Below are 9504 nucleotides of genomic sequence, written 5' to 3'. Positions count from 1 at the left end.
GAGTCCAACATGTAATAAAAATAGTGCCTGAATAATATAAATAGTGTCATTTGAGTAAATATTAGGCTAAACTTGTAAAATAAACAAATAAAAGTTGAGAACACACACTTTGTGTGTCGAAAATGTAACTGTTCGGTGAACAATGCATATAATTAGTGTTTTTTATCTTGTTTTCCATTTTTGTGTATATGTGTGAGTTATTCATGTGAAGTGTGTGGGAGTAAGAAACTGCGGAACCTCCCGCATACTTGATTTCGGGAACTTACACACCCACAAGTAAATTCGGGAACGTCCCGAGAGGTGGTAAATTCGGGAACGTCCCAAGAGGTGAGCCAGGCTCTTAGCTTGGGCGTTGCCACGAGAAAAGAACAGTCGTCATCAGAGAGTCATCGTGAGAAGAACCGTGTCACACGCGCGCGGTCACAAGTGCGCTGTAGAGACATCCTACAGCAAAACAGACAGTCCTTCGTGTATATTGTTTAGTTATTGTATAGTCCTTCGTATATGTGTATTATAGACATTAAATGTATGTATATATCGTCTTTGTGCGTCTGTTACTTAACCAGACACCGTGCGGGAACCGACGCATTTAGGATAATTCGGGCCAGGGTGGAGTTCAGCCAGTTAGCCAATGTAGTGCGGGGCTTTCTGGAAACTGACACTCAACAAATGGTCCTCCGGGCCGGATGCGTCGCAATTGTAGTTTTCGTGCCGTATTCCGGTAGTTTGTCGTCGGGAAATCAACGAGCCAGAAGAAGAGTCAACGTGCCACACCCTCGGTCCGCCATATGCGTTTAGCGTCTCTTGTACGACGAGTCAACATGGAGCAGTTACAGGCGTCAAAGACAGTCCTCAAGCGGGAAGTTACTCGGATTGAAAACAAGTCAGCTTCACCAACGCTGGAAGGTGCTACACTTCAAGTCTACATAGACAAGGTCCTTCAACTAAGTGCAGACTGTAGTGCATTACTTGTGAATCTCGCTAAACAGTGCGAAGAAACATTGTTCTCTGAGTACTACGATGAACTGAGTGCGGTGCAAGACCGATTAGAGTTCTTGTTGGGCTCCCTGTACCAAAAACAGAAGGAAGCCGTTTCTCCCGTTGTCGCGGTCGCGGTGAACAGTGATGCGAAAAGTGACGTTCGGTTACCAAAACTAACATTACCAGAATTCAGTGGTGACATTCATCAATGGTTGTCATTTCGGGACTTATTTGTGGCATCGGTTCATGACAACAAACACCTCAGTGGCGCTCAGAAGTTGCAGTACTTGAATTCGGCATTAAAGGATGAACCGTCATTATTAATCCAGTCCATCGCAATAACGGATGCAAACTACGAGGAGGCGTGGAATCTGCTAGTTTCGCGGTACCAAAACAAAAGAGAGATAGTGAACAGCACGATTAATCGCTTGGTTAATCAACCTTGTGTGCCATCACGCTCGGCTACAGGGTTACGCAAGCTCATTGACGTCACTTCTGAGTGTGTGCGTGTGCTGAAGGTTTTGGACATCCCTGTAGAGGCTTGGGATGCAATTTTAGTCTTTCACACCACCGACAAGTTGGATGCAGAATCTAGGCAACAGTGGGAACTTTCCCTGAAGAATGCAGAAGTGCCCAAGTTCGAGGACCTGACTACGTTCCTGGATGTGCGTGCCAGAGCTCTTGCAGCGTCTACGGTGACCTCCAGCCTCCCAATGTCCAACAAACCCCCTCCCAGGTCTACTGATCGTCAAGTAAAGAAGAATGTGAATTCGTATCACACAGGTGCTGAAACTGTGTGTCCTAAATGCCGCGGACACCACAGGTTGCATACTTGTCAGAAGTATCAACAAATGTCGGTGAAAGAACGGTACTATTTTGTGAAAAGCAACAATCTGTGCTACAACTGTTTGCAATTGAATTGTAACGTCGGAAAGTGTACTTCGCGCACGTGTATGGTGTGCTTTAGAAAGCACCACACATCCCTTCACTTCTCTCCTAGTGAAAATCCCAGTTCTACGCGGCAAGTAACGTCCCACATCGCCAGCAAGAAGAAAGCCATTCCGTTGCAGGAAGTTCTCTTGTCTACAGCCACCGTGGGCGTGAGGGATAGACATAACAACGTTCGGCATTTTCGTGCACTCTTAGATACGGGCTCCGAGTGTACATTTGTCACGGAAGACTGTAGTCAGCAATTAGGCCTTCGAAAGAAACACATCAGTGTTGCCATATCCGGTATTTCAGCAACCGGTATCGGTACTTCTCGTTCCATGGTGGACCTACAGTTTAGGTCAAAAACGGGCAACGAAACGTACACCACCAAAGCCATCGTTGTGAAGAAGATTACAAATAATTTGCCCAAGCAGCAATTCACTTTTGATCAACAGTGGACACACCTACATAACCTCGATCTTGCCGACCCGTCCTTCAACAAACCAGGGAAAATAGACATTTTATTTGGTGCGGACATTGTTCCCTTACTTTTAAGACCTGAGAAAGTCGCAGGTCCAGTAGGTACACCGACAGCCATAAGTACTTCACTTGGGTGGATTCTTATGGGCAGAATTAACGTTCCGCGCAATAAACGCGCAGTGTCTTCACATCATGCGTCATGTAGTGATCTAGACGCTACCCTACAGCGCTTCTGGGAAATAGAGACTGTGCCATCGGTAAAATTGTACAACGAAGAAGAAAACTTTTGTGAACAACATTTTCGAAACACACACGAACGTGACATCGACGGTCGTTATGTTGTGAGATTGCCCTTCCGAGAACAAAGCGGTGTTCTGGGTGCTTCACGTTCCCTAGCGGTGCAGCGTCTCAAACAAATGGAGAGACAACTCGTCAAGAATCTACAACGTCAACAAAAGTATGCTGAGTGTATGCAGGAATACATAGACTTGGGTCATATGAGCGTCATTTCGAATTCAGAATTACCTGTGTCCCAAGAAAGCAGTTGCTACCTCCCACACCATAGTGTCATCAAAATGGACAGTTCCACAACGGCTTTACGGATCGTGTACGACGCCAGTGCGAAGACGACGACAGGAGTTTCCCTCAACGATAAGTTGCTTGTAGGCCCTAAGATACAAGACGACATAATGCCTTTGTTGCTACGTTTTCGTACGTATCAAATAGCCCTTACTTCGGACGTTGTCAAAATGTTTCGACAGGTGAAATTACACCCAGATGATGCAGAATATCATCGCATTGTGTGGAGGAAGTCACCGAAAGAAGAGATACGAGACTTCAGATTAGAGAGACTGACGTTTGGTACGGCTAGTGCTCCTTTCTTAGCCACCAGGTGTTTACAACAGCTGGCCCGCGACGAAGAGGCAGACTTTCCTGAAGCAGCGGCGATTACATTGAGAGACTTTTTTGTAGACAATCTAGTGACTGGCAGTGATACAGTAACGCAAGCTATCGCGTTACAAAAACAAATAAGTGAACTTCTACAAAGAGGTGGTTTCGAATTGCGGAAATGGTGCTCGAACAATACACGAGTACTGAATGAAATCCCGGTACATTTGCGAGAAACGAACTTTGCATTGGATGTGAGCATAAATGAACATATAAAAGCACTCGGGATCGAATGGCATCCAGCGAGTGACGAATTCGCGATATCAGTGACGCAACCCGCAATTCGTGAGCAGTTGACCAAGCGGATTTTGTTATCAGACATCGCGAAAATATTTGACCCCCTAGGGTGGATATCTCCAGTAACTGTCAAAGCAAAGATATTCATGCAAACACTTTGGCAAGTTAAACTTGACTGGGACGATGTACTTCCACCAGAACTAGAAATTGCATGGCGAAGTTTTCGGGCGGAGTTGCATAAGTTGCAGGATGTTAAGGTGCCTAGGCGCATCGTGTCTTCAAAACCGCTAACGTGCGAACTGATAGGCTTTTGTGACAGTTCCGAGCGGGCCTATGCGGCCACTGCCTATTTACGTTCTACATACAGCGACGGCAGTATTGAAGTGCATCTTGTAGCAAGCAAAACGAGAGTCGCGCCTCTGAAGAAAGTGACTCTCCCGAGACTCGAACTTTGTGCTGCAGTGTTACTCATACGTTTGCTGCAGACAATAAAGGAAGCTCTTCATTTGAACATTACAGAGATCCGTGCATTTACTGACTCTACAATAGTTTTGTGTTGGATAAACTCTTCTCCTTCTAATTGGCATACATTTATTGCCAACAGAGTTGCTAAAATACACGACGTTCTCCCTGCAGAGAATTGGTTCCACGTGTGCAGTGAAGAGAATCCAGCTGATTTGGCGACAAGAGGAATTTCTCCCTCAACCCTGTTCGAACGTGATATTTGGTTCTTCGGCCCACAGTGGTTACGTAATCAGTCCTTCAATCCTACACGCACGGTCAACGCAGCAGCAACAGCTGAGGTTGAGAGAGAGAGAAAAAAGGGTCTTCTCGTATTACAGTCTTCGGTCGAGGTGGAGGAGTTATTAGTAAACAAGTATTCAAACTTATCAAAGCTCCAACGAGTAGCGGCTTGGTGCTTCAGATTTATGCATAACACCAAGCGAAGTGCTAATGAACGTCAGTTTGGACCCCTATCAGCACGCGAACTTAATCACACGTTGCTTGTGTTAGTGAAACAAGCACAAATTACAGCATTCCCTACAGAAATAAAGCATTTGAAAAAAGGGAATCCTTTGCCTTCAAACAACCCATTACTCAATTTGACTCCTTTCCTGGACCAGGAGGGAATTCTGAGAGTAGGTGGACGTTTACACAATGCACAAATGACAATTGACAAGAAACATCCCATTCTGTTACCTCGTGAACATAAACTTACAGAGCTCATCGTGAAACATGAACATTTGAAACATTTGCATGCGGGACCACAATTACTTCTCGCTGTCCTACAGCAACGTTTTTGGATTATACGAGGGAGGGACTTAATTCGAAAAATTGTGTTTAAGTGCAAAGAATGTTTTAAGGAAAAACAGTTGACAGCAACTCAACTCATGGGTAGTTTGCCAGCCCCTCGCGTCAATCCAGGCCGAGTATTTGCAAATACAGGTGTAGATTACTGCGGCCCATTTTCAATAAAGAGTTGCCAACTCAGGTCTTCAAAAATCACCAAAGGATACGTCGCCCTTTTCGTGTGTCTTGCAACCAAAGCAATTCACTTGGAAGCGGTAAATGATGCATCAACGCCTACATTCATTGCTGCATTACGTAGGTTTGTGGCCAGACGTGGTAAACCTAACCAGATCTTCAGCGATTGCGGAACGAACTTCGTAGGGGCAAACAGAGAATTGAAAAAGCTACTTCAATTCATGCGACAAAAAGAGCACGTCCAATCGGTGTCAGATGTTACGGCCTCTCAAGGCATACAATGGAATTTCAATCCACCCGGAGCAGCGCACTGGGGTGGAGTATGGGAAATTTCAGTGAAGGCAGTGAAATATCACTTGAAAAGAGTTATGGGCTCAACATTACTCACTTATGAGCAATTCATCACGTTATTGACACAAATAGAGGCGTGTCTTAACTCGAGGCCATTAACGGAGTTGAGTAGTGATCCAAATGACCTAACGGCACTCACGCCAGGACACTTCTTAACCGGTGATTCGTTACTGGCTGTACCTCAAGCAGACTTTACAACATCCACGTCGAATTGTTTGTCTAAGTGGCATTTGATCCAAAAAATGACGCAACATTTTTGGAAACGGTGGGCAACAGAGTACTTGTCCAGACTCCAGCAGCGGCCCAAGTGGATGGAGAAGAAGGAAAATCTACAGATAGGAGATCTGGTGTTGTTGAAAGAAGCTACCCCTCCACAGCAATGGAAGCTAGGAAGAGTAGTGAAAGTTCATCCAGGACCAGACAAGTTAGTACGATCAGTGACAGTGCGAACAGCTGATGGGCAATACAGACGTCCAATTGTGAAACTTGCTCCTCTCCCCTATTCTAAGGAGACATAAGTGTACTACATTGAAATTATTGATTGTGGTTGAAATTAATATTTCAACGGGGGGGAGTGTGTTCGGTGAACAATGCATATAATTAGTGTTTTTTATCTTGTTTTCCATTTTTGTGTATATGTGTGAGTTATTCATGTGAAGTGTGTGGGAGTAAGAAACTGCGGAACCTCCCGCATACTTGATTTCGGGAACTTACACACCCACAAGTAAATTCGGGAACGTCCCGAGAGGTGGTAAATTCGGGAACGTCCCAAGAGGTGAGCCAGGCTCTTAGCTTGGGCGTTGCCACGAGAAAAGAACAGTCGTCATCAGAGAGTCATCGTGAGAAGAACCGTGTCACACGCGCGCGGTCACAAGTGCGCTGTAGAGACATCCTACAGCAAAACAGACAGTCCTTCGTGTATATTGTTTAGTTATTGTATAGTCCTTCGTATATGTGTATTATAGACATTAAATGTATGTATATATCGTCTTTGTGCGTCTGTTACTTAACCAGACACCGTGCGGGAACCGACGCATTTAGGATAATTCGGGCCAGGGTGGAGTTCAGCCAGTTAGCCAATGTAGTGCGGGGCTTTCTGGAAACTGACACTCAACAGTAACTAAAAATCTTTCCTGAACAGATAGAATTGTGTTATTTGAGTAATAATAAGCCTAAACTTGTGAAATAAACAGATAGAAGTTGAGAACACACACTTTGTGTGTCGAAAATGCGACTAAAAGTCTTTCCTGAACAGATTGAATTGTATTATTTTGGTAATAATAAGCCTAAACTTGTGAAATAAACAGATAGAAGTTGAGATCACACACTCTGTGTGTCGAAAATGCGACTAAAAGTCTTTCCTGAACAGATTGAATTGTGTTATTTTGATAAAAAATTAATATAAACTTGTAAAATAATAAGTTAAACGTAGAAAAAAATGTCTTTGTGAGTCCAAAATTTAATAAAAAATGTTGCCTGATTAGTACAAATAGTGTTATTTTGGTAAAAAATTAATATAAAGTTGTAAAATAATAAGTTAAACGTAGAAAAAATGTCTTTGTGAGTCCAAAATTTAATAAAAAATGTTGCCTGATTAGTACAAATAGTGTTATTTTGGTAAAAAATTAATATAAAGTTGTAAAATAATAAGTTAAACGTAGAAAAAAAAATGTCTGTGAGTCCAAAATTTAATAAAAAATGTTGCTTGAATAGTACAAATAGTGTTATTTTGGTAAAAAATTAACTTAAAGTTGTAAAATAATAAGTTAAAAGTTGAAAAAATGTCTTTGTGAGTCCAAAATTTAATGAAAAAATGTTGCCTGAATAGTACAAATAGTGTTATTTTGGTAAAAAATTAACATAAAATTGTAAAATAATAAGTTAAAAGTTGAAAAAAATGTCTTTGTGAATCCAAAATTTAATGAAAAAATGTTGCCTGAATAGTACAAATAGTGTTATTTTTGTAAAAATAAAAATAAGCTGTGAAAAATGTTTGACATAAAGTCAAAGTTTGGTAAACAATAAACTCAAAATTAAGTTAAATAGCACACAGTAACATACATTTACTACCTAAATCAATAATCAAAGGGTCCTAGGTTCGTTACCCCGTGATAAAAGCAAATGGTAAAAACTGTAGGCCCCGTCCCTAATAGCTCTCCCTTTTTCATAGTACAGATAAAAAGACCCTGCGCTAAAGCGTCCTGTGCCTTGAAGGCAAACCTGAGCGGAATATTAATTGGCGGCGGAAACCGGTTCTACAAGCGACGCATAGCTTCAGAGATTTAACCCTTGCTGCGTATTTCCAGACATCCTTTGTTGTCTGGTTGAATCCCTCCCCTGCCCTACAGCATTGCATAGCTTTCCCCTGTTCTTGCGTACTGGTTAACCTTGAAAAAACCGGTTCTGAAAATCTACCAACGCGTTCTCTGATTGGTCAATCGGGTTCCTTATTTGTCCTGACGTTGTGACGTCATTTGACCTTGACCGCACATCTCCCAAATTCCTTTCTCGTCTACCCTCAGCGCGGAGCGCGGAGTTCACCGTCTTCTGTCTAGCGTGTTGCACCACCGTGTTTCATAATATAATGCAATTATTACATAGTACTAATTAATAATATTACATATCGCGGGTTCGAATACCAGGACCGTCTTCTTTCGTAATTGGACCTGTACCTACACCCATTACCACCGTTCATAGCGGTTCATAAACCATAAACTCTTATTTTCAATACTATAAACATTAATTATTATCGATTTATACGTTACATACTTTGCAGTAATGAATATAAAAACATATGCATAGCGTTTAGTACCTCTAATTACCTTCTATATACATATTTTTCATAAAATAAATAAATATATATTCATAAAAAGTTATAAACATGCAAATACATAAATGTAAAGTACTCTAAGTACTTGCAAATAAATTAAAACCCGTGCAAATTAGTTCTAAGTACGTGCGAATTAATTAAAACCCGTGCAAATAAATTCTAAGTACGTGCAAATAAAAGACCACCCACGAAGAAAACAGGCCTTGGCGTATTCAACATCTACTCATATCTATATATAGATATTTGGTATACTAGTGGTTATGGTGGTTAGGTTAGGTTAGAGTTGTTTTAATGACTTCCATTGCTTCAGCTGAACTGTATCTACAGAAGAAGGGGCCAGCTATTTATACTGAAAGGGGAAAGGTCAGAGGTGAAAGGTGTAATTTGCTGGCAAAACGTCCGGTGGCAAACTGTCCTACACCCCATCGTTGCGATTTACCTGAGCGGTATAAAAGGGATGTAAAATAACAGGAACAAAACAAAGAAAGCACCAACGCATATCGACTTATTTATATAATAGCCATTGCTATATTTTGCGCTCATGCCACGAAAATATTGATTTTGTGCATGATGCGTTCTGACGTAATAGTGCAACTTATTGCGTAATTGCAGTTAAACTTTCCTCGTCACTTTTAGTAAGTCATTGGACCAATAAACGTCACAGGTTAGATACCCTTGTTTTGCACTTTGTGCACAGTTATGACGGCATCTGTACTGAAACTCAAGTGCACAGACTGATAATGTGCAAAATGCTGAATCAGATTACGCCGCTTTCCAAACTTACCACTTGTAAAGTATTCCTTCAGTTAAAATTGTGCGACAAACCGGGATAAGAAATGAAGAATTTGTATTGTATATAAAATATAATTGTTTCTTTGTAATGGTATCATTGTCAAAGGCACCTTGCTTTGGAGACCTACTACGTATAACGGCTGGGGATACGTCGGGCTGACCACCTGGCTATTCCAATACTGGTTGAAGATCTCCACGCTTAGAAGTGACGAAGGAAAGCGTGGGAGGGAGATCAGCAGTCGGTAGGTAAGCCAAGGCCCTTCATGGGCTATAACGCACAGGATTAATGTTATCATTAGAGCACAATGCTTTTTTTTTAAAAAAAAATCAATATGAATGTTAAATTTATGCCTGTTTGACACAAAGTAATATCAAGGGTTACTTAGTAATATCTTGTGCTTTCTGTCGCAATATGTTACTTTATACTGGCAACTCACTGGGGGTTCATCCGCGATGTATTATATTTATAT

At 41.8% G+C, this 9504-nt stretch overlaps 1 protein-coding gene across 1 annotated transcript; it reads left to right on the top strand.

The window, feature by feature from the left end:
- Positions 1-821: 821 nt before the first annotated feature.
- LOC145978757 (uncharacterized) lies at positions 822-5930 on the top strand. The gene has a single exon (XM_083111569.1). The coding sequence runs from the start codon at positions 822-824 to the stop codon at positions 5928-5930; it is 5109 nt and encodes a 1702-aa protein (XP_082967695.1).
- The last annotated feature ends 3574 nt before the right edge of the window (positions 5931-9504 follow it).

This window comes from Lepisma saccharinum, chromosome 25 (genome assembly GCF_977018435.1).
Source record: "Lepisma saccharinum chromosome 25, izLepSacc3.1, whole genome shotgun sequence".
Taxonomy (NCBI): domain Eukaryota; kingdom Metazoa; phylum Arthropoda; class Insecta; order Zygentoma; family Lepismatidae; genus Lepisma; species Lepisma saccharinum.
Note: the sequence above shows the minus strand (reverse complement) of the source record. Positions and strands in the feature narration are given on the sequence as shown.